The sequence below is a fragment of the Gavialis gangeticus genome, unplaced genomic scaffold (genome assembly GCF_001723915.1).
Source record: "Gavialis gangeticus isolate Ggan-Ray unplaced genomic scaffold, GavGan_comp1, whole genome shotgun sequence".
In the NCBI taxonomy this organism is placed as follows: Eukaryota; Metazoa; Chordata; order Crocodylia; family Gavialidae; genus Gavialis; species Gavialis gangeticus.
The window spans coordinates 99,445,245-99,470,965 of record NW_017729033.1 but is presented as its reverse complement, the minus strand read 5'-3'; the positions used below and the strand labels follow the sequence as shown (position 1 = coordinate 99,470,965).

Below are 25,721 nucleotides of genomic sequence, written 5' to 3'. Positions count from 1 at the left end.
TTAAAAAAAAAAGGGGGGGGGGGGGAGAGGGGAAACGGAGGGAAATTCAGAGAGAAAGAGTCCAACCTATGATCCATTAGACCCTTGAAAAATTAGGGGCAAACTTCATTTCCTTACTCTGGTTTCAAAAATATATTGTTTTGCACTGTTTAAAACAGCAAAACATCTAAACGTTTCAAGAAGAGAACCAGCTGAGTGTAGATTCTGAGGGTCAAAGTCTGGGCCTTTCTCTGCATCTTTACTGCAGTAGTTTGGGGTCTGATCCCCAAAGGTCTTACAAGTGCAATATGCAAACAATTATACCTCTGAAAACAGTTACTCAAGATTTAGGCAATGGAGAGTTCTGTTGATTGAATGGAATGCTCTTTCACAACAAGATCCTGACCATCTCTGCAAACTGTGCAGCATGTTTGCTTACCACAGGGTTATCCTGGTTGTCATTAAGCTCAGAAAGCTTGGTGCTGGATTTCTGCCGCTTTGGTTTATTCCTCTCTCCAATATACCCCAAATTGCTGTCTTGTAATTTTTCTGCTTCCTGAGCAGTCAGAATACAATCTTCAAGGCTGCTGAATCCAGAGGGAATGTTTTCTTTGTTGATGACCTCCCTAAACAGAAAAGTTACATGGCTACAAGCTGTTCTTTAAAGATGTTGATGTCCTACTATATTAATGATAACAGCATAAAAAGGCATTGTGCTGAGTGGACCAGTTCCAGAAGCATATCCGGAACCCCATGCACCTAGCACTGCAGGCACCTCCTATTACAGCAGATACAATACATGCTATGAAATCCTAAATCCGAGCTACAAGATAAGCTCAGGTGCAGAACATCTCTTGAGAAAACATAAGTAGCGATCAACACTTCGGACCCTTTCCAGCTGTCAAGGATGTCACTGACTTCAGTGGAACCTGGCGTAGCTCCTGGATGTACAATTGGTTATTTAAGCTTAGGGTGGTGAATTTTAGTTCGGAACAATTTTTTTAAGAGACCAACAACCATTAATTTCTGTTAACTAAGTGCAGAATTTTGGTACAGCTTCTATACAGACTCTTGCACATGCTTTCAGGCATAAGAGTAAGCATGAGTAGGAGAAGACAGAATGGGAATGAAAGTGTCTCCTCAACTGTAAGTGTAGTGCTGTAATAAAAAGTCTGCATAAATGCTGTGTGGTGTGTGTGGGATAGCTTGCTTAACATCTTCTTGTGTGACACTAGATTTTTGTTATACCTTGTTGGATTTGCAGGCATTTTCCTGAAATATTGTCAATTTTGGCTCCTTGGGTATAGCCGGAGGAAATAGGGGATGGGGCATTCCCTGCATTTGTCCTTTGCAATCCACTGCCCTGTCCTCTTAAACAGGGCTCTCTCTATTTTGTGTAATAAAAGAAACCTTTACAAAATGTATGCATTACTGTATTCTTTATATTTGCATGCAATAATGTATTTTCTTTTTCTTAAACTCTGTGCTCCCTCAGGTTAAATGCAGGTCTGTCATGCTGGAATGTTTGGTAACTGTTGTAAGCAGGAATGATTCTGAAGCCCAAGTTCTGCCTACGTGACTTCAGCAAAGTTGCTCTAGATTTGCACTAGAGTAAATAAGAAAAAAAAAATTGCTTCAAAGGGTTTGGACTATGTTAATGAGCCACAGAGTATTCAGATTTTTTTAAAACTCCTTCCAGTTGCTTTCTAGTTCATGATTCACAGGAAGAGCAAGATGAAAGAGAATCCTACAACCAAATCTAGAAGATATTCTTTTACCTGTGCACTATAATTATTATAACCTCAGCCAGACTGCTCCATTATAGCAGACTGTAGAACTTGCAATGTACTTCGTGCAAGTCTATGTCCATTTATGTAGTAAATACTCTCCTAGTTTTAAATTGCATGGTTGTTTAAGTCAGTGACATTACAGAGCCTCTTTAAATTTATGTCCAAGCAATAGGGAGACAAACACCACCCAAATCCGAGCACAATTTGTCTCTGAGGCCATGGAAATGACCTGATTCTCCAAAGCATTGTGTTTAGAAACGGCATCTGCGGTTTGGGAGTCAATTACAGTACTGATGATGTAGTACTCACCTGGGTTAGAAAGCACTGAGGCAGATCTGTAAAGCAATGTGGAGGCTGCACAGTAGGAAAAAATAGCCCCTACTGTACTATATGCTTCTAAACACGTACATTAGCCCATCTCTGACCTACTTACCTGAGAAGTCTGTCAGCATGGCTACTAAACAGGAAAAACAACTCTGGATTTATAGCCAGATGCTTCTATGGCTTGAAAGCCCAAATCCCCAAACCAGCTTTTCAACTTGTCTTCATTTGTACAGAAATGCTTTTAGTGTAATTGTTGTTCTCTACTTCATTAACGTTTACACACGTGTCAAGCAGCATGGACTACAATTTGCAAACCTGTGTTCCTAGAGTTAAACTCCTACGTAAAAGCGACTTGACTGTATAGGTGCTAAAAAACCTGCAGCTCCTGCAGGTTTTGTGGGAACTTGGCATCTTTGAAAATTAAATCCTTATTTAGGGGACTCATTACGGACATAAAAGCCTAACTTCAGACCTCAGGCCTCCATCTTATGGATATTTATAAACACAGTGAACTACAATAGGACTTGAACGTTAGGGCTGTGCAAAGCTTTGGTCGCTGATTCAATCTGGCGGCCGAATCTCTGAATCCAAATAGAATCAGGAGACCCTTTAATCTCTCCAAATTGAATCAGAGAGATTTGATGATTCAGACATAGGCACAGCTTTAAATGTTTTTTCTACATACCTCAAGGTAGCAGGCAGCTTGTGACTGCTGAGATGGTGGGGTGGATGGAGCATCCCATGGGGGGGATCCCAGCAGGCTTGGCGGTGGACCCAGAAGTGGAGCAGAAGTGCTTCTGACCCACTTACAGGTCTGCGCCAAGCATTCAGGCGGCCTCCCTGAGCTTCTGTGGGATGCTCCATCTGTCCCACCATCTCAGCATTCTTGAGCCGCGCCTGGTACCTCAAGGTATGTAGAAAAACCATTTAAAGTTGTGTCTATGACCGAATCACTGATTCTCTGAATCGGCATTGAATCTTCAGATTCAGATGAACCGAATCTGGGCAATGATCTGAATCAACAAATCGAATCACTGTCCCCAATTTGGTCCGAATCTGAATTCGAATGGAATACAGCCTGTTTTGCACACCCCTATCGAACATGCTTACAGTTACATATGCAAGTATTCATATCACCAAGGCCTGGGTTTCAAAATGTTGGCTACATTATACCATTCTACTCTTCTTACCACCCCATAGAAAAATATATTCAGTTTCCCTCACACTGTTGTCAGTGGACATGCCTTTGAAATGTGAACATTTCCGTAGCATAAGCTAAAGGTCACCTGTATAACACTGAGAAGAAAGGAATACTATACATCATTCTTAATCCTTGAGAAACAGTTAACGAAAATAGTGCCTAGTTTTTTAGAACAAATGAGATAGTGTTTTTTTTCCTTGATTAATAAAAAAGAAAACACTTTGCTTCCTCAAGTGGCTTCATAGTGCCCTACAGACCACTAAAAAAACCCAACCTGAATGTAAGCTGTCTCTCCATGCATAAAATGAGTTTGGTCTTAATTTTAAAGATATTTCTTTTTTTTAGGAAAGCATCTAAAAAGGTTATTTTAGCCCGGAAAGAATCTCTGTACACTGGGCTTCAGTCCATTCCATTACCACTAATAAAGCCCCTAGCTTTGCAACTCCCAGCTCCGGCTGATGGCAATGGAGCCTCATACAAGTGTAAAATCATTCCTTGTGCTAAAACTTGTAACAGGGAAGATCCTGTCAAAGTCTCACTAAGTTAATGCACACAATGATGCAATCAATCCTGTATAATTGTTTAAAAAAATAAAAAAAATCAGGATCATACATGTCTCTGTTTCTTCGGGCTTCATCTTGTTCTTTGTGATGCCGCCGCCTCTGCTTAGCAGACACGTTGGAAGAGGTTGAAGATGTTCCTGATTCAGAGTCCTCTGAACTCTGCCCTCCTGAGCCATGAACATCAAAAAGGTGCTGTTCCACAGCTGAGCGGATTGTCTTCTCTAAATATCTGGCAAACCGAACAGGTCAGGTAAATGGATGGACTGACAAGAATGCCTCTCAAAAAAAATGAACCAACCTTGCCCCCATGCCCGTCCAGATACACAGACTATTTTTTTTTCTATATTTCAATATCATAAAATTATACTTGGGATTGTGCACACTTGTGTCCTCACATCCTAACGGGGGCTTTACTACATCTCAGAAATGCTGAGCCCTCATGGTTTCCACTAGTGTCCACAGATACTGTGGCTGCTCAATATTTCTGTGAATCAGGCCATTTTTTTTTCTATCTCCCTAATATGAATGCAAGTGCCCAACTTTGGCCTCCCAAGTTAACAGCCCTTGCCCTGAAGAGTTCACATCTGTTTGAAATGCAAATTCAAGATTGAAGTGATTAGAAAACCAGTAATGACCCGAGAGGCTCTAAAATTACAGGTTTTATTTTAATTCACTCCCAGTTCTGGAAGGAAAATCTACCCTAAAACGTGGTACACAGCCAGGGGGGAATGACAAGAAACTCACTGAGCAATCCTATGAAAGCAAACCCGTGGGAAAGGTATGTTACGTTTGGATTGTTAATGCATGCTTTAGGCAACCAGTGTGTCATCCCTGCTCTGCATAGACTGAGCAGAGCTAGAGGTGGTGCAATGTGGGGAAAAATGCCTACAGTGCCACAACCTAACAAGCTATGTGTACTCCCCTTCTCCGCCCAGTATTGGACCAGTGCTATTGGCCCATACAAAATGAGGCTGGCGTTACAGCCTTGTTTCTTCTTTAATCTTCCATATCAATTTTGGGGGACAGACTCCCAGAGAAGCTGGAAGTGAACATGGACAGTGTATGCAAAGATTGATGACAATCTGCTACAGCTTCACCAGAAAGGAAGGCTCTGTGAAATGAAGACATTTAGCGTTCTACACATAAGCCTGTGGATGTGTGTGCAGCAAGGTATGCAATGACTATATGCTAAGGGCATGTAGCTAAAAGCATGGTTAGTTAGAGAGAATAAAATTGTGACCAATATTCATACATGCTCCTGATCACTAAATAACAGGGAGATTTTCAAAGACTCAAAAGGCAGTTGATGGTTAAGTTGAATCAGTTGCCCCTTGTGTCTTGGAAAATGTCCTCCCCAATGTACTCAAGTCATTCGCACATCTGAACTTCTTAGAAAAGATATCATTTGTTACAATGTCCACGTCATCTGAGCCCTTAACTCAATAAATAATTCCAAGATGGTTGATCTTTATTTCTATGATATTCTTTGGGAAAAAGGATGTTGTTCCTTACCCGGTCTTTTTATATGAACTGGTTATTTCTTATATGCTTTCTACATGGAAAATTTACCACTCCAGGAATGCAATCTGATGTGAGATACGTTATTGTAGTCAAAACCCTCCCTTATTTGTTCATAAGAAAAGAGAAGTCAGCCGAAACAAAACTAGCAGGTTTAATCTGACAATGGCCAGCAACCTTTGCAGCATTCATATGAAATGGAAATGAAATATTAAATATAATTAAATATTATATAAAGGCTGGCCAGGAGCCGCTCTAATTAAAATGCCATGCCTTCCCACCTGGAGCATGTGTATAGACACGCAGAGTTCCTTCTTTTTTCATAGTTTCCTATGTTCACAGGCAAGAGGAGATTCATGGGTAAAGTCTGAGATCAATCATTTTGTTTTTTGAAAAAATTTGAAAATTTATTCCTAAAATTTTGAAGGGGTTTCAGCATGTACTCTGGAAGACCATATCTCAAAAATGGCTCGACTACAACTTCCAAATTTCTTTAATTCTGTCTGCAGTGAAATTTAGTGCACGAAACATTTTTTCTAGGGAGTTGTCTGGTTAATTCCAAACTGATCAGCTATGAATATGTGACCCTGTCTGTGGGCAGTGAAGTCTCCAAAGAGATCTTAAGTCTGTACTAACTTTCGACTATATTGATAGACTACTGAGTTTATCATTTAAACACCATCATAGACAAAATGTGATTTAACTATACCACAGGCAGTATCAGATACTGTTAAGAATCCCCCACCAAACTAGGGAACTTCAACATCAGGTGAATAAGAGGACTTGGAGGCTCTTTGGGACAGGGACAACTGTTTATTTCTAGTTTTGCAAAGCACCAACCATTCTTGAGTCCTACTCTGTGACAGATTGCTAGACACTCAAGTGATATAAGTGAATAAGAGGCTAATACTGTGCAGCAAGTTTGAAGTTCTTTAATTCCCCATGTTCTGTACTATCAAAACACCCCACAGGGCACGGGAAGGAAGAAAGTAATCATTATACTTGGTTTATTTTCACTACAGTAATTTTGATTTGGGGCAAAAATAAACTTTCTTTGGGTAGCACTAGGCCATTACAGAAAAATAAAAGAATTAAATAAATATTTTTTAAAATGTAGGTATACAGAAAACAGTCACAACATTTATAAACAGAGTCACTTACTCTCCAGTAGCAGGAATGTTACTACTGACTTGAGATACATGGGCACTGCATAAAGGGAAGAAAAAAGAAGAAAGTTAGATCTAATTACCAAAGTAACATCAACAAAACATCTGAAGGAGAGCCCTGGCTTCTCTTCTCATTGTCTTTCCTTAGAGGCAAAATTAGCTAACTAAATGAAGTTAAGGGAGGGTCCTGCATCCTTACTGGCATGACATCTATCACACCAAAAACTTCATAAAAACTTACAGATATTTTATTTACATCCTTTTAATGCAATGCATCAGGCCAGTACACTCAGAATTGGGTTGCTTCCATTTCACTACAGAGGGACTGCAGACTAAAAGGAAGGTAATTTAATTACTACATATTACAGAATCTTCTCCTTCTGCAACTATAAGTCGCATGTGATCTATTCAGAGAGCTCTGTTCTTTTGAGATGGGATCTGAAAATGTATCTGCTAACTCTCTGCTTGCCATGTCCTTTGCTTCCTTTTTTTGTTTTTAAATATCTTTTCTCTTCTTGCTGGGTGCCTCTCAGTCTGACCCCAGGCTCAGGAAGAGCCAAAACAATTCCAGTTGTCACCACTCACAGTTCAAAGCCCTTTCAAACAAGCTGACGTGCCATCTCGCACAGCCATCACTGATTTGCTCCCTAACTGCACGGCCAGATTAGACCTGGCCAAAGCAAGCCCCCTCCCCACACTAGATTCCCTTCCCACCAGCTGACTCAGCCATGCAGATAAGAGGGCATGTGATATTTTACTCCTGTTCATCATCCCTACAGCATTTATTAAACCAAAATAAGTTACGAGCTTAAAATGTTTCATTTGGCTTTATCCTCTTATCAGCAAGAGAATTAGTAGCATGGCTGACTGGTATACTGATATGTATATCTACCTTCTGTGGCTGGGTTTCAAGAGGGAAATGTTAACATTTCGCTGCAGTATATTAAGTTTAGTGTGCTGCCCTCAGCGCTGTCCTTGGTTTTCAGTCAGGAAATGAAATTGAAACTACACAACTTCGCAAACTACATCATTGCTGCTGGTTCAACAGTGTCTCCATTCCTTTAAAATGACAACAAATCTCTTTGGCTTCTCTTTAGTATGTCACCCACCAAAGACTGCATCTTCTCTGTCTAGCTTACTGCTGGCTGAGAGATTGAGGCACTGCACACTGCTGCTCCATTGGTTTACTTCAGTGGTAGCAGTGGTGGTGAGGCCTAATTTTGGTACCAAGGGGGGAAAAATAATGGTCGGTAACACTGGTTTAGTATACAGGGGTAGTTAACTGTTTTAGTTTCAAGTCAGCTATAAGGCAGGGTAGTAGGGTGACCACCCATCCCTAAGTGAGTGGGACAGTCCTGGAATAGGATCAAGTCCCGTGCCTGGACTGCATGACTCTAGGATAGCATTCATCCAAGATTTGCAGCATTGTGCAGGGATCCGGGTTCCCCTTGCAGTCTGGCAGTTTTCTACATTAGAAAACTCCCACTGACTTGTGTGTTCAGGTAAGCCTTCCCAGGGTGTTCCTAGTTTCTGTAATGCATCTATACTGACAAGCTTGATTTGAGCAAACCACTGCAGTGCGCACACACTCTCGGGCCAGTCATTCTTTTTCTGTGCATTTTGAACTCTACTCCAGACAACTCCCCAGCACAGGGGCACAGCATGAAAGCACTAGCTTACTTGGAAGTATGTTGCACAGACACAGAATCTATACAGTTGTACAAATCAAATATTTATTACATACATACACGTATACACACACAAATGCATAATTCAGCTATTAAGTTCCTGTAAACATACACACTTTATAATCATTATACACACTTGAATGAACACACAGATCTACAGCAAGGCTCCTCCAAGTATGCACGTGTGTATGCAGCTATCCACTTTCTTAATCTACACAGGCATTAACCTATGCAATTAATGTGTCACATTATTTTACTGTTTATCCTGGACATTTTGATTAGCTCACATATTTCCTTTCCACTCATAAATCTCTTTCTCTGGGACTTATTCCAGAAATCTAACCCCGCTGTACCCAAAGTTGCTATTTTTAACATTTTCCCTTTGAAAAGTAAATATTTCCCAAGGTACGTGGATGTATACGAGGAACAAAGGTCATGTAGTTGCAATTTATCACACAAGTTTCCCTGCCACATGTTTGGTATTAGTTTAATAGTATGTCAGTTTTCTATGCCTATGTTAATTCCTAATATTCACATATAATCCATGTTAGATATTTCATTCTTGATTTATTTGATGTATATGCTACCCTTCCCAGCAAAGGCTGAGGTTGGCTTACAATAAGAAAATAGAGTAACTTAAAAACAGTGGCAAAAGAACTAAAAAAGGGAACTAGACTATCAGGATAAAATGGAGACCCCCTAAACAACATCTCATCCTAGTTTTATTTGGCCTACAAAATATTCCAAGTCGTATAGGTTCTGTCAGTAAACCAACACAATACTGATTTTAACATTATGTTATAACACATATGAAGTAAATATATAGTCATCTACCCATGCCAAGTTCAGGGAAAACAAAGCATTTTAAAACATCTTGATAACATCATTTGCCCTTTTAAATTTAAAAACTGCATCTCTATGTATTAAGCAAGATTGTATAAATGAAGTAAGATTTCACTTCTTGGTCCTGTGATGTTTCAGTGCTCTTTACTGGTCCTGTACCTCAACAGTATGGGGATTTTCAACTAGAGGTTTTCAGATGTACTACAATTTCACAATAATTGGCTTTCCATGCTATTGAATTTTGAAGCTTAGTTAAAATGAACTGCTAAACTGGCTTATTTATTCTGCATCAACCTTTTCTACATTCTGGAAGTTATCCCTTTTGGGTTTTTTTTGCTTTTTAAACTCTTGCACAGTGAACAGAATTATGAAATAGTTTTAAAATACTAGGCACAAATGTGTATGAGAATGTTAGTAATCTCTAGCAAATACAAGGTGAGAGCTTTTGGAGAATTTCTCATTTAAAGAGAGAGACTTCAGGTGATGAATTCCTAGGGGTTACCAAAAACTTCTCGGGCTTCTGAAGTCACAAATCATTCACATCATGCTTCACAAAGCATGCAAAGCCTTGCTATGATTGCCCAGAAATGCACTTTATCTTGTCCTGTTGTGCAATTAAATGGCTTCAGAACAACCCCTTTGTTTATTAAATTGGCAAAACAATATAAACTCATGTCCTGCTTGAGTTAATCATTTTCTCCTTGTGTCTGACTCACTGATACTCACAGTTGCTCATTTTTACAGCTAGATTATTTTCATCAAACTATACTGATCTTGGGAAGCACACTGAGGAATTATCAACTTCTAAGCTTACACAGTCCTCATTGTGCCTACTGCTGACAGCCTTTGGGCTGTTAAACAAATTTGGGAATGCATGCTTCCTCAGAACTAGCTCTGTCTGCAAATTTGTGAAGGAAGTCCATACCTGTTTTAAAATCCACCATTTTACTGATGTGCTTCCATAACCCCCTCGGTATTTGTCCATTGAACAAGCATGGCACTCTAGCATTATCCTACTTCCAGCTTCCCACACACGTAAGTACAAGTTTTGAGGACCCCTTAGTCCCCCCTTCAGATATGTCCCATTGCCTTTCCCAATGGAAAAGTTGCAGGAGAAGCTGACAAATTCATTCTCCTCACAAATTTGCCCAACGAGAAATGCCAGTGGCATCTAGCATCTAGTTTCCTAAACAGACCATTTCCAAAGCCTATCTGGTATTTAAAATTTCAGCAGCTAAATTATTCAAATGTTTAAAGGTACTGTAATAATGCAGGTGTTTGCCAAATAAATACCCCAAACTATTTAATTTTCAGTATGGCAATGCCCACCTTTTTTCCTTTAGTTTAAGATTAACTCCTTGATTTGTCTGGACCTTACAATTCATTTTCAGACAGTTTCAAAATTGAAGTTTGATTCTACAAATCTTCAAACCAGGTAAGGTTTGCTTTTGCAGAAAAATTCTGAAACTAATGGGTTTAAACAGAAAAATCTGCTATAAATCCTTATATATGGAAAGGATATGATCCTAATGCTTTCTTTGCACATTGCAGGGTAGTTGGATTTATGGAACATTATAACCTGCCTGCTATCCAGTAACTCCAGGTAACCTCTCTACATTTTACCAGCTACAGTCTATTACCAGCTCAACATTCCCCACTTGCTCCCCTACCTTCTCATCTCACACCTATCATCTCCAGTCCCCTCTGATCCTCACTGCCACACACTTGCATTTTGCATACTGGCTTCTCACCATGGAAAACATGCAACCCCAGCAGACTCTCCCCATGCCTGAAGAAGAGTGTGTGCGCCCAAAAGTTTGCAAAGAACAATTTTTCCAAGTATATAGTTGGTCTAATAAAAGATCACATTAGAATCACATTTACCCAAATAAACTTGCCCTTCTTTGCAAACTGACTTTTGCAAGTTCAAGTCTGAAAGTATTTATCTCACCTTAATGCAGTGTACTATGTTCATGGTGAGACTGTAATATTATCACCTGAAAATTAATCCCAATTAAGAAGAATGGATCTCTGGTATTTGTTCCTCACATATATCCCTTCCTCCATCCCTAGTCTTGCTGCTTAAATTGCTTATAACCTTTTAGGGCTTGTGCACACTGACATCTACTGCCCGAAACAGAGATATACTTGGAACAATACAAGTGACCTGACCAAGAAAAGACTGTACTGTAGTAGGTAAGAATGCCTTATATTTGATTCACCCCTTCAGTCTTCAACTAATGCACATAAAGTGAAGCACAATTATCAGTCTGCAGCATATATGGTTTCTAAAAGAGCCAAGGTTCTTCAAGCTCTTGAGTAGCTACTATTGCAAGTCTCAGCTCCTCAAACAATAAAGATTCTGATTCAGCAATATCTTATTAGGCAATAAATCTACAAACAGATTTTCAATGATCTCCAGATGGCTTAAAGGAAAACTGTCATGAGGAAAGACATATGCTTTACCCAAGTATACTTAAAGCAGACTCTCCCTATGCCTGAAGAAGGGTGTTTGTACCCAAAAGCTGGTAAAGAACAATTTTTCCAACTATTTGATTGGTCTTAAAAAAAAAAAAAAAAATCACCATTACTGAAAGAACCCTGTCTGCCTGTGTCCTTAGACCAACAAGGCTATAGCCAACAACCCTGAAGCATCTTGTCTGTCATACAAGAGTAGCTAAGCCATTTCTCTTGTGTAACATAGGACAAGTGTCAGAGACAACAGATAACTCAAGCAGAGAGAATCAAATAGTGTGAAAAGCCAAAATGATAAATCTGGGAAAAGCACTTGATTAAAAGTGGGTCTAGTCCAGCACCTATTGAAGTCAACGTATATTTTGTTACCAGCTTAAGAAAAAGGGCTGAACCTTTGGTGTTTCTTCTGATCTAGATATTCTCATACATATCTGTATTTACTTGAAATGAAGATGAGGCCCCCCCCACCCCCCAGTTAACATGGGGGGTGGGTGGGGAAGACAAGGCTTGTTGTGTATTCGAGTGCCGCTGCTCCGGTTCCATCCTGGAACAGCTGCTGCTGCTGCTTGGGAGTCAGCAGCAGTTTGGTGCATTCCAGTCAATGGTCAGGGCTGAGGTCTGGGACTGGGTGCCAGCAGGGGGAGAAGAGGAGAGTGGATAGGGATTGGGTGGGGGATGGGACAACAGCATGTGCTCATCATCAGGTGAGAGATCAGGAAGCAGCTTGGGTCAGAGGATGGGGCTAGGGCTGCCAATTCTCTTTGAATCTATTCTAGGAGGTTTCATCACATGACATAATGACATTAATGACTTTACATCAGAAAAGCAAATGTACATTACTATTACATTTTAAGAACCTGCTGGACTCCTTCATATGTCAGATTCAACATTTAATATTTATTTTAATGAATGCCCTATCATTTGTCTCCTGGGTGATTCTCAGCAGTCTTCTGGAGATTTATATCTATCTAATTCCTGGAGACTCCAAGGCAATCTTGGATGGCTGGCAACCCTAGATGGGGTAGCAGTGCACTGGGGGTAGCATAACAGTGCATGTTGCTGCCCCATTCCATGACCTGCACTATTTCCCAATCCCCTGACCCACACCACTATCCCATCTCCTGATTCATGCTGCTGATCTCAGGCAGCAGTGTGAATCAGAGGATTGGGCAGGCAGGCACAGCAAGTGGCAGGGGAGATAGGGGAAAGGCAGCACGGGTGCTCTCATAGGGGGGCAGTGGCAAGAGAGCAAGGTGCAGGGAATTGGGCTGCCTGCCTTCCCCTGCACTTGGGGACAAATTTCAAGATTACCTCCAATAATTAGGATTTGATATATGGAAAACAATAACAGTTTAAAAATTGTTCATGTACATAATCCAATTGTTGAAGGTCATCTTAAATTCAAAGCTGTCTTGGATTCAGGTAAATATGGTACATATTAGCCAAGCAGCCACCCATCTCAAGAGTTAACAGCAACTATTCAATCACAGTATTTCCTTTTTTTCACATTTTTGGGGATATCCATTGAGGAATTGCTTTAAAAACCAATTTTAAACAGGATTTCTAAAACACACACTCCAACAAAGAGCACTGCTATGGAATCTGTTTTCTCCAAAAGCTCATTTTACAAGTTGGACAACACTGCCTATACTTAGAATTGACTTTGCTAGCTGTTGCTTGATTACCTGAAACTGGATTACCTAAGGCAGCTGGTATTTGCATTTTAGTTATATAAACTAAGCAGGCTGAAGGACTCCCTCTTATATAAGAATCTCAGTTCTAACACCCATGTGGCTTTCATTACAAGAAATTTTGGAACACAAATGCACGTTAAGCACAACTGTCTAGAACAAACAGTACATAGGATTTCCTCGCCCTTTATTGTTACATTACTAATGTTGCAAGGTACTCAAGACACCAAAGCCGAGCAAATAAACAAAGTGTCTTAGGAACAGGACTATAAGGGATTCATGAAATCCAGCACTTGCTATCACAGGAAACATTTCATGCAATTCCTTTCACAAACTATCTTGAAGTGATTAGATCCTTTCCGTCTTCTACCCCTACTGGAAGGCTCTTCCAGGACCTCATTCCTCTTCAAAGAAAGTTCTCATCTCCAGCCTAAAAATTATTCACTACCAGTTTATACACACTTCTTGTCATGTAAACCTTATCATTTGACAAAGCTTTTTTTTGTCCCCCTTCATAGTGTTTTGTCTTCTGAAATACATCAGTGGGGTATAATCATCCTTCCTCTCAGCCTTCTCTTTGCTAGGCTAAACAAGCATTCTGATGGTACAAAATAGTCTTTCCATGCCTCACCATCCTAGTAAAGTCCCCTGCACCAGTTCCTCTTTGAATTCACCTTTCTTGAACAGAGGTGATCAGAATTGCAGAAAAACTCTCAGAGCCTTGTACCTCCCCATGTCTATCGCACCACATAATCTAGCATGTAGGAGGGCTGGAGCGTTGCTGTAGCTGTGAAGGTCCAAACAATATGCAAGAAGAATGGGTATTTTTGGTAATATCTTTTATGGGAGAAGCTGTATAGAAAAGAGAGGTTAGACAAGCTTTCCGGCACAAATGCCCATCTTCCCCAGACATGAAGAATTAAAGATATTTGCTTTATTGCTAATTCTTGCCTTTTTTTTAAAAAAAAAAACAAAAAACGAAACAAACAAACTCAAGGAAAAGAAAATTGCTTCTAGCCTGTCATGAAATGTAAAATGCAGAATGATGTTACTGAATATAAAAAAGAAAAATTATGACATTTGCAAAACTGATAAATGGATAGACAGAACGTTCCTCTAGCTGGCAATAGCTACATGTTATACAGTGCTTGGAATACGAACAGCTCTTGCACATATCCACCCAATATATTACATAACTGTCTGCATTAAATTACTGTGCATACTGTACAAACCCAGCAACCGCTACACTATCTTGGCACCCCACAACCCTATGTATTTACATTAATGACTCACTCATTAAATGATGGGCTTAAGATTCCAAACTATGTAATCTTGGTTGACACCCAATAAGGACAAATAAAATGGACTATCGGACTTAAGGACTGATTCAAAGAGTTTCCCTCCCTTCCCTTCTGTGGTGCTGGATTGATCAGAACACACATTATACCCTGCTCCGGGGCAGCAGTAAAAAAAAAAAAGTCACAAGTCACAAAGAAAAAAAAAAAAATCTGCCACCCACCACACTGCAAGCAGCAGAACACCCGCCATTGCCCAGGCTGTGCTGGGTCTCCTGCCAAATTGACTCCACTTGGCAGCCAACCTCAAAACTACACATTTTTGATGTGCGATAAATAGCAACAAGAGTTACAAGCCGTTACATATATTTATCAGTAATTGCTTTTAAGTGATGTTACAAAAAAAGCAGGGGAGGCCTGAAGGCTTATGTTCCAAGGTGTACTGCTCCCCCTTTGATCTGCTCAGTCATTTCTTGCAAACAACTGACTAGTTCTCACTTACTCCTCTTCTGATTTACGAAGTCCAGTTCCCATACAAATTGCTCCTCCCTTGGAGAGGCTCTCATGTATGCCCATTCCTATCAATGCCAAACCCACATTTAAGAGACTCTTTGGATCTTCAGATGATCCTAGAAGATAATGATTTCCTATTCCTCAAACTGTATACTAGGACTGTGCGAAGCTTCGGTAGCTGATTCAATTTGGAGGAGGTTCGGCCTTATTCGGGGACCAAAATTCTGAATTCAAATCAAATCTGGAGACCAATTAAAAGCTCTGAATAGATTCGAAGCATCCAACTCGATTCAGAAAAGCTTCAGCTGCTTCAGATATTTGGCCATAGATTAAACAGGCAGCTGACAAGCCTGTTGGGATTTGGGACAAGCTGCCCAACCCGGGTGGGGCAGGGCATGGGATGCAGGCACAGCAGCACTGGGAGTGGGGGCTATTCCCTGCTGCCACCCGGAGCCAGCCACACCTGCATTGTGTCCCTCCTCACGCGCCAGCTGGGCAAGCAGCAGCAGGGCAGAGCCTCTGCAGCTCCCCTCACTGGGCCAGAGGCAGGCACAGCAGAAGCAGTGGGGAAAACCACCATGGCTGCCCTGCCCAGCCCCAGCCCAGCACTTTAAAAACAAAAAGCCCCCCAATCACCAGCTCTGACAGTGGGGATTGGGGCCTCTAGGCACTTGTGGCAGACCACCCCCGTGCAGTGTGGGGCAGTGGGGGATCACCCACCTACCCAACCTCCTGCCTTGCACCCGTGCGGGAGGTGCCCCATGGCGTGGGTGTAGAATGGCTCAGCAGGGCACTGCGCGCTGTCTAGGAACTGGGGAAGCTCCACCTGTCAGCAGGAGCTCAGCACCACTCAGCCCCAGTGGCCCCAGCTCCCAGACAGCACACAGTGTCCTGCAGAGCTGCACTTCACTTGTGCCATGGGGCAGCTGCCACCTGGATGTCAGGCGGGGGGGGATCCCTGCTGACCTCCACTGCCCTGCACCGCATGGTGGGGTTCTGCCACAAGCACCCAAAGGCCCCAATTGCCACTGCTGCTTTTGGCAAGTACGGGCCTTTTTTTCTTTAAGTGCTGGGCAGGGGATGGGACTGGGCAGGGCAGCCATGAGGACTTCTGTAGCTCCCCACACCTGAGGAGAGGCAGGCACAACCGGAGGAGCTGCGGGAGAACCCACAGCAGGGGCGGGCAATTATTTTGGGCAGACGCCCGCTTACCCAGTTTTGGCAAGCTGTTGAGGGCTGCATGGGTAGCCCCGCCCTTGACAGGTGCCCTGCCCCCTGGTCACTATCTTGGGACCAATGTCCCAGGGCCAGTGCCAGGAGGACCCAGAGTGGGGTGCAGGCTGGCAGGGGTCTGTGGAGCCAGGCTGGGATGCACCAGTAGGGAGAGGGGGGAGCTGGCCCAGCTCCATAGAGCTTCTGTTGGCCAGGACCCTGTACCCCTGCCACCCTGCTCTGGGCCCCACCAGAACTGGCCCCAGGACACGGGCGTGGGCCCCACACTCCTGCTGGCTCCTATGCCCACTCACTCCCAGTGTCCCCCTCAGCCCCGCAGTACAGGTGGGGGGCAGCACACAGCCCCGACCCCATGCTCACCAGCAGGGAACGAGCTGGTGCCGAGTGCGGGGGAAAAGCAACCCCTCCCCAGCCCTGTGGTCAGCGCTCCCTGCTGCAGACACTCGCAGCCCGCGCAGAGCTGTCCTGAGCAGGCACAGACAGCCCCACGTGGGCTGAGAGGTGCTGCAGCGCAGGGCGCCAGCCACAGGGTGGGGCCATTTTTCTCCACCGCACTTGGTACCAGCTTGTAACCTGCCCTCGCTGCCAGCCTGGGCCCCACACCAGCTCCAGGCTCACCCACTGGGGCTGTGCTGCAGCAGCAGCAGCTGCTCGGTGCAGAGGAAAGTAATCCCCTTGCTTGCCATGCCAGGCAGTGTTTGCTGCTGCTGCCCGCCCAGAGCTCATGTACTGGACAGGCAGCAGTGGTGGCAGCCGCAATGCAGCGTACTGTGGCGCGAGCTCCAGGTGGACAGCAGCAGTAAACACTGCCTAGCACGGCAAGTGGGAGGGTCACAGCTGCTGCCGCTGTCCCAATGGGCGAGCCCAGAGCCAGTGTGCGGTCCAGGCTAGCAGTAGTGGCAAGTTACAAGCTGGTGCTGAGTGTGGGGAAAAATGACACCGCCCCGCAACCCGTGGCCAGCACCCCGCACTGCAGCACCTCACAGCCCACGTGGGGCTGTCTGTGCCTGCTTGGATAGTCCTGCGCAGGCTGCGAGTGGCTGCAGCAGGAAATGCATGCCACAGGGTGGGGGAGGGGCTGCTTTTCCCCGCGCTCAGCACCAATTTGTTCCTTGCCCATGGTCTTCCCCTGCCCTTCCCCCTTACCCGAGTTTCCTGTGCTGGTGCAGACGAGGAGCCACATGGTCCCAGGTCAGAAGCCCCTGGTGGGGTTTCTGGCTGAGGGGGTGTGGCCGGGGTGGGTCCTGCTGTTGCAGGAGCCTGCAGGGGCTTCCCTTGGGTCCTACTGTCCGTGGTTCCTGTCATCTTTGACTGGAACCAAGGACAGATAAATATTAAATTTTCTAAATTTTTTAGGGGCTCTGCAGGCCAGATAGAATGGCATAGCAGGCTGCATTTGTCTACCCCGGGCTAGATCGAGGCTCCCACAGTGAGGGACAGTGCTGCAGAGGCAGGAGCAAGTTGAGTGGAGCCCCAGCGGGGTGGGACTTACCTGCTGGGGAGGCATGCCCTCAAATAATTTTTTCTCCCTCTGCCTCAATATGTGCCCCCCTCCCCCCAAGACTTACCTGCTGGGGGGCGGGGGCAGCAGCAGCAGCACAGCAGATCTTGGGTTGCTTTTAAATCCCAAAGGTGATCTCCTCCTTAAAAAATTGGAGACCACTGATCTAAATCAACAGTGCTCAACCTCTCATGCCCCATGGACCACATGAGTGGCGTAGGAGTGGTCCACAGCCCGGATCCCACACACATGGTCAGCCTGTGGGTGTAATTCAACACACTGTCATGCCCCCACATGCTGGACACAGCACCAGCATACAGTTGCTCCATGGCTATCTGGGGCGTAGGGCTGTCATCCAGACTGCAGGGCTTCCTATAGGTGCAGAAATTAGGTGGCAGGGGAAAATTTAACATTGCTACCGGCCTCCAACAACCAAATGCATAGATTTGTGAGGAATCCCTTGAGCTAGATGACATGGCTCTGTGGATCAGATCTGGTCTGGAGGCTGAGCACTACTTATATAAACCACAGAATGAACTGATCAAAATATGAAAAAGTTCATTATCTAGTCTAAAGTTTGCAAGCCTAGCATTAAAACTGAACCCTGCATCCACCCACAAACACATATGTTAATTATTTTAAATCTCAGTAGACTATCCCATGCCATTCAATGACCTGTGATCATGACAGTAAACAATAATCCTGAAGTTAATAACAGCCTGGTCAGACATTTTTGACATGGTGCCCAACGTTTTGTTATAACGTTAAGTCAATCCTACACAGAGAAACAAAATAAAGAGAGACATCTGAATAAATACCTTAAATAGAAGGGTGACATAGGCCGTTCATCTTCTTGGGAGCTAAAAATAAAGCACATTTTTAAAAATTATTATGTAGTTCTGTTCTTTATTTGAAAGTTAATTCTTAACAAAATATTTGCTCTTTAAAAACAGCAATAAAAATGTATCAATGCACCTGTCACGTAAGCTAGGTATAGGTATATACAAGTATTCTGTTCTGTTGTTGTACAGCAATTTATAAAAGGGCATTTTAAAAACTACATTAAAAATAAATAAATAAATCAAGAAATCTCAAGTAATTTGCCAGAATTCATCAACTCAGAACAGATGTGCTGCTGAACTGTTGGGAGTCACTACAATTCTGCAGCAGTTTGTTTCCATGTTTATTTCTATGGCAACAATAAAGTAAATTCACTGAGAGTAACCAGAGCCTTTCACTTCCTGCAGTCCAAGAATTAAGTAACCTGTCAGTAAAAATAAACAGAAATGCTGCTCGTGAAGGATTTTTTTACATTTTGCATTTGAAGATGCCACATTAGTAACCATGTGTGTACCGAGATGAAAATCTGACTGCTACATGTTCTAGTTTTATACTAGTTTTACCCCACTGAAATCAAACCGAGTTGCAGAGATATAAAACTGGAGTGACAAAGATGAATGTGGCCTTTATAAACTAAATCAGTTTTAAATAAAAATCAGGTAGGAGAAATCCATTCTTCCTTGATGTGGCTATACTGGGTCCTTGATTCCATATTATTGGCCTAATTCAGCTTACATGAGACTCCAGTGACTGTACTGCCGTATTGGACTTGAGCGCAGTCACAATCTGAATCATTTAAGAGTCCATTCTCTGAACCGTTATTTTGGTCTTGATCCAATTACCCTGCAAGTAACTCCACTTGGGTGTTGCAATGTCCAAAAATTAGATGCGTCTAATGATTCTAGCAGTGCAAGTGGCAGCTTCTGGAGCACTGTTAATCCAGAACATTTTTTGGAGAGTTGGGGACATTGTATTTAGGGGCGTTTGCATTTTGTTTGCTTCACACCTTAAACTGAATGTGTCACATCTCAGGGCTGACCCATGACATATCGCTATGCCTCGTTAAGTGTCAGGATAAAGCATGGAGCCATCTCAGGGTCTAGAGCATAACTGCCCCCTACCCTATCAATGGGACTGAGCTGGGGAGACCCAGGGTCTCTGCCCAATTCTGCCAAATAAGAGTGGAGAACCTCACAGACACTGGACAGAGAGTACTGGCCTAAAGTCTCCCCCCTATTCCCAAAAAAGATGTGATGCCATCAAATCATAAGAAGGAAATTTAGAATCTTACAATGCAGGTCTTCCAGGAAAAAAATCAAGGGGGAGGGAAACTGATATTAGGTGGGGAAAGCCAAAAGGTGACTTAAGTTTTGTACAGACTTCAGAGAATGTGACTTGAGAGCAATGAGCTGTGAGTTTTAACCCACTGAGGACACCTTTCATGTTTACAGACTTCCCCTGAAGCAGGTTTGAGCCAGTGCTGAACACTCCTGAAAACACAATCCATCACTGGTTTTGACCTCAGTTGCTTTTGCAAGATGACAAATGACTCTCAATGCATCTGCAAGCACAGGATAAGAGTGAAAGGATGCCACTGTGAATTTTGCTGATATGCAGCCAAATAGAGGTCTCAGATGTAGCACAGCAACTCTCACTGGAGTCCAAAGGAAACCATCAGAGATGACTTGGCCCAGAGCCAGCCAAAAGCAGCTTTCTTATGTGAAATCTGCCTCTGGCTGTATGAACTGTGAATCAAGTGAGGGAGATTATAGCCCTACAAAAATTACTACCAAATTAATCCACAAGTCAAAAAGACAGAGACCGAAATAAAGCTGGCACATAAGAAACACTACAAACATTTCAACACTACTGTCTTCATCCCCCTGCCCCTGTTTGAGAACAAGTCATAGACATGTCTGGATGCCATCTTGGTCACTAGATTGCAGAAAGTATCCATGATGGAATGACAGCTCGATTCCCTGGGTAAGTAACTATTTTCAGGTTCAATGGTGTCCCAGAATTCACAGCCAATGAAAAATACCCTGGGAGGGAAGGGAAACTATAGCTGAAGTCAGTGAGGTCTGCCAAAGCTCAGGACTCCCATGTAATGCAGTAGCTACAGTGACTTTGCAGCTCCCCAGTTCTCAGAGCAGTCCAACAAACACCTCAAGTTGTTGAAATGTTATGGCCCACTTCCATGGTTCTGTGTTCAGCTGCTTGGGCAGCTTTCATATGTAAGCAAGGCTCTGGGAAAGGGCAAGAAGGCTGCAGTGCCATGGTCTGTCCACCCCTCCCCTGTCTTCTTACTGCTGCACTAGCTGACATAGCTGGTCCAAAAAAAGGAAACAAGTGTACAGAGTCAGGCTCCCCTGGACTAGCTATGTGGGCAAGTCCCTCCCTGGATTTCTATGAAAAGTAGCTTCTGCTTGCACAGCACTCAAAAGGAGTAAAAAACCCCATGTAAGTGCCAAATATTATCATTTTGTAGAAGACATGCTGCAGCATATTTAGATAACCATTGCTAAAAGAGAGTGAGTTACCACCACCACAGTATTTGGGGCCTTCTGACTTTTATGCATAAGTGTGCTTCTCTGCCCCTTAGAAGAGGAGAGATTCTTTATATTCAGAGGTTTTAAACCAGGGGTTTGTGTACCCCAGGGAGTATGCGGCAACCACTTCTGGTTTTGCTGCCGCTTGACTGGCCACTGCCCCCCCCCCCCAGCTTGTTGACTAGCCACTGGGGGCACCCCGACCTAAAAAGGTTGAAAACCTGTGCTTTATACTACTACAAGAGAAGTTGCGTAAGACTCATCAGGCCACCGGCAGAGCTTTTATCATATACATGCATTTTGAGTCATTACATAACAGTCTGACTTACAAACTGAAATGCCAGGATAGTCCCAATGGTATACAGAGAACATACAAAATAAGGCAGAACAAGCCACAGCACCATCAGAAATTCTACAATCTGATGACAGGAATGACAACATCAAATGCTGCTGAATGCAACACAGGGAGACTTCACTTTTTCAACAAGCCATGGACTTCCTCTTTCCTTATCTTAGGGCTATCCATTAATTCCCAGGTCATAAAAAACCTGAATGACACAGAAAAGGTCAAAATAAGTCTCTATTTACACAAGTATGTATTTGCCCCTAGATGTTTTTGCAAAGCAAACCAGAGGAAAGCCTGGTTAAGAGACAAAACTGCAACCATATAAGCTTTAGAGCTACAATGTTTCATAGGCTAACTTATTTCAGATGCACCTGATTCTATATTTATCCCAATATTCTCTACCATTTTACATATGCAGCTTCACTAGTAAGTAGCAGCCTCTGGGTTGAAGGGTGGCAAGTTAATCATCACATAGCCCAGTTGCTGGAAAAAGGGAGGTTCTGAACAATAATGCTGGGATCATACTTTAAACCTTGATAAAAAAAAGTGCTATAGGACCTTGGATGCCCAGGCAGAGCAGGTTACATCCATTTTTAAGGTCTTTCCAGAAAGCATTCCCCCTCCCCCCCAAAAAAATAAATATGGCAATCTATTCATTTACTCTATACCAGAAGTTGGAGAAGGGTCTAAGCCAGGGGTTGGCAACCTATGGCCCATAGGCCAAATCTGGGCTGCAAAAAAATTTGATCCCGCCTGTGAAACTGACCTGGTTCTGGAGAATTAGAGGTACACAGCTGTGCCACGCTACCCATCTTCTCTGCAGCCTCTCCTGCAGCTTTCTCTTGCCTGTGCTTACCCTTGCTGCAGAATTCACGCCTCTCCATTGCCACTGGGGAAGGAGATCAGCATCAAGGGTAAGGACGGGGTCAGAAACAGGCACCTGTGGCAGCAAAAACAGGCCGGGCTCTGATCTAAGCCATGACCAGAATTGAATCATGAGTTACTTGTAACTTAAGCACTTCCCCAAATGGACATCAGACCACTAAGCCGCCCCTTGTAATCATTTATGGAGTGTAAATCTTGATTGTATTTAAAGTTTTAATAAAACAATATTTCTCAGCTTGATGCTACAAAGTAACATCTACCTATGTTTATAGTATGCATCCAGGCAAGAAATACTGATTGTTGACAGAATTAAGAACAGCACAGCACGCAAGAGATTTTGACACATTTTCTGTAATGCTGTGAAAAATTAGAAGAGCTATATATTTTTTTGGCTTGCTACTTTAAAATAATTTAAGATGCACACTACAAAGGGTCATTTTCTAATTGTGATACCATTGAAGTAGGATAGAAATCGATTTTAAATTTTTTTGCATCAGACCCTGATCCTATGTTGACACTAGGGTTTGGAGTGTTGTTGTAGCCCTGATGGTCCAGGAAACACACAGGAAGTAAAGAGGTTTGTTTTTGGGGGGGTTTTTTTTTTTTTTTTTTTTTTTTGGTAATACCATTTATTGGATCAATTGAGAAGTTGGAAGAGATGTTAGATAAGCTTTAAGGAAAGGACGAAGTTTATATAGTCTCTCCCCCAACTGTTCAGGTGGTTCAATAAAAGATACTACCCCCCTCCAACAAACCACAACAGCAGCAGCACACACACTTTGCTGTTGACAGAAGGGGCAAGTCCCCATGAATGCATACATGCAGGGGCACGCATTTCCTGCGGGACATATAGCAGCAGCACATTTGTGCCACCGCTATTTGTACAGGGGCATGCCCAGGGACAAGTGCTCCAGTGTGCAAAGGAACCCGGGTGGGGTATGGTAGATTGGGTCCAGCATCTGTGCTGGCTCCAACAGCCTTAGCTGGGTCCTGGGGGCCTCCTGGGGCAGCAGGTACCTGAGGCAGTGGTGCCGAGACAACAGTTCAAAGCCTGGCGGCATCACTGCTATGTGAACCATGCTGCTTTTGAGGTGCTGCAACCCACATGTGCGTGCTTGTGGGGACATGCCCCAAAAAACCTTTTCCAAAAACAAGAGCAAAATACAGCCACTGCCAAGTGAAGTGAACCACTTTGTATCAGAGTAGAGAGTGGCTCTACATAGCAAGAACTGCTTCACACCTTTAAAAATACTATCTTAAAGAAAATGGTTGAAGTCTTTAAGAAGCCTTAAATAAGTTTACTGGGAGAACACCAGTGCTGTGCAATTCCTTTTGGGGTAAGCAGACACATGACCTTTTCAAAAAGAAAGTAATACTTAACACTTGGCACTGTAAATGCAAGGCAGCTGTTTGCAGAGGGACAAGAGGAGAGAGAAATTCTGAACTTTGCTTCCTATACATTCTAAATTTCTTTGGTGCTCAGCAGAGCATTTACTCATCAGAGCTGCCCATCACATATGCTAATCCTGCTGTTAGCTAGGTAACATGTATAGCAAGGAAAAAAAGACACAGGGGTTTGGTTGTATGTTATGGATTTTTCCATTTCCACCTTCCAGTTTGGCTTTATACCATATTTACAGACAAAAGGATGTGAATTTGAGGAGAACAGGAGTTCTTTTACAGTTATCAGTTATCTTTTACATTGCTGTTCAATGCCATGGTTGAGCTAGTGACTGGGGAAAAACAACAGACTCCCTAGTTGTTACACAGAGCTGCACAAAATTAGGGCGTGGAATAGAAAATGCATGGAACTTACAGCCTATCCAAGCCATGCCCTTGCTGCTAAAGATAGACTATTTTCAGTCTTGATCATTCATCTTTAATCATCCTGACTGCTAAAGTAATAATATTGAGGCATTCGTGTTCCTAGTGAGCTAATAAAAAAAATATATTATTTGTCAGACTAGGAAATGGCAAGTAACATTCCCTCTAGTACAAACACACATGGGGCTTTTTAAAGGATTTTTAAAGACAGATTTTTCTTACAAAATTTACACAAGCCATGCATACTGAATGTTGTGATGTCTATAAGGTATGAAACAATCACTGATAATGATTTCAGGATGCAAACAAGCAAAAACAAAATCCTTTTCAATATAATTTAGACAGAAGTTAAGGTCCAGGAAGGGAAGAGAACAAACAAAACCTTTCTGAAATGTACTGTTTATGTATTTAAGGACTCTGAAACCAAGAGGAGGTTCTTTATTTTGAGACTTGGTGTACACATACAGTCTATTTCTCTATTGTTTTATGAAGGTGGCATATCTGAAAAAACTTTTGAATACTTCATAAAATGAAGAGGTGGAGGTGTTATTCACAATACCTTACTAAACTGTGTCATTGTTTTTCTCATGCTTGTGTAAGGATGGACTCTATTGACTCCCCAAAGTTGTTCCCATCATCATATGGAGAGTTCTCTAGGTCTTGTTGTGTCCCAAGCTGAAAGCCAGACATTCACAGGCATATGGATCTCCGAATAGCTATCTTAAAAGCCCTTCTGCAATAGGAAAACTGCAGACAGCTGATGGCCGAGTAATGTGTAGGGCTTCCCCTCCCCCATCAATTCCTCATTCTGGACCTTGGAAGGCCTTTCCAGGGCTTGAACAGGTACTTGCCTATCTGGATTGGTAGTTCTGATGCACAAAACATTCACTACCAGCTGAAGTGTTGTCTTGGGGCCCAGAACCAGAATACGTGGCCACAGGGCCTGGTGGGGGAGGGGGGGCATGTACCCCCCCCAGATTTGTGCACAGGGCAGGTTGCCCACCTAGACCTCAGGCTCCCTGCCCTGCTGCCTTCCCCCTGGGGCCTCCAGAGTCCAGAGAGTGGGACCTGCTGCAGCAGGGCAGAGCAGGTCTGGGCAGGGAAGCTCGATGCTGCTGCCATGAGCCCCATGCTGCCATGGCAAGGCACCCCCTGCCCACCCAGATGCAGCAAAAGGTACAACTGTCCACCACTGCCCCTGCTGCTGCCAGGTGGGCAGGGGCTGCCTCTCCATGGTAGCACTTGGCTCACAGCTGTGGCCCTGAAATTCCCCATCCCACTCTGCCCTGCCCTGCTAGTCCCGCTCAGTGGGCCGTAGAGGCCCCAGGGGGAGGGCAGCAGGGCAGGGCAGGGAGCTTGAACCCACAGCAGGCAGTCCACATCTACCCCCTTCCCCAAACTGTCTCTGCTCCGGCTGTGCCATCCATGGGGGAGGGGGAGCCAGGCTCTGTCCCATGGGTGGCAGCCAGGGCTTGAGTGCAGCTGGGGGGGGGGGGG

General features: G+C 43.4%; 1 protein-coding gene across 6 annotated transcripts in view; it reads right to left on the bottom strand.

The window, feature by feature from the left end:
- FAM13A (family with sequence similarity 13 member A) overlaps window positions 1–25,721 on the bottom strand; it is a 261,003-nt gene that overhangs the window by 40,293 nt on the left and 194,989 nt on the right. For 5 of the 6 annotated variants that reach the window (XM_019526054.1, XM_019526052.1, XM_019526053.1 and 2 more), the window contains 4 exons: window positions 18,599–18,640; window positions 6,537–6,581; window positions 3,907–4,086; window positions 419–605 (listed from right to left, as the gene is read on the bottom strand). In XM_019526054.1, coding sequence (XP_019381599.1) covers window positions 419–605; window positions 3,907–4,086; window positions 6,537–6,581; window positions 18,599–18,640 — 454 coding nt within the window. The remainder of the gene's footprint in view (window positions 1–418; window positions 606–3,906; window positions 4,087–6,536; window positions 6,582–18,598; window positions 18,641–25,721) is intronic. The other variant, XM_019526058.1, reaches the window with a different exon arrangement.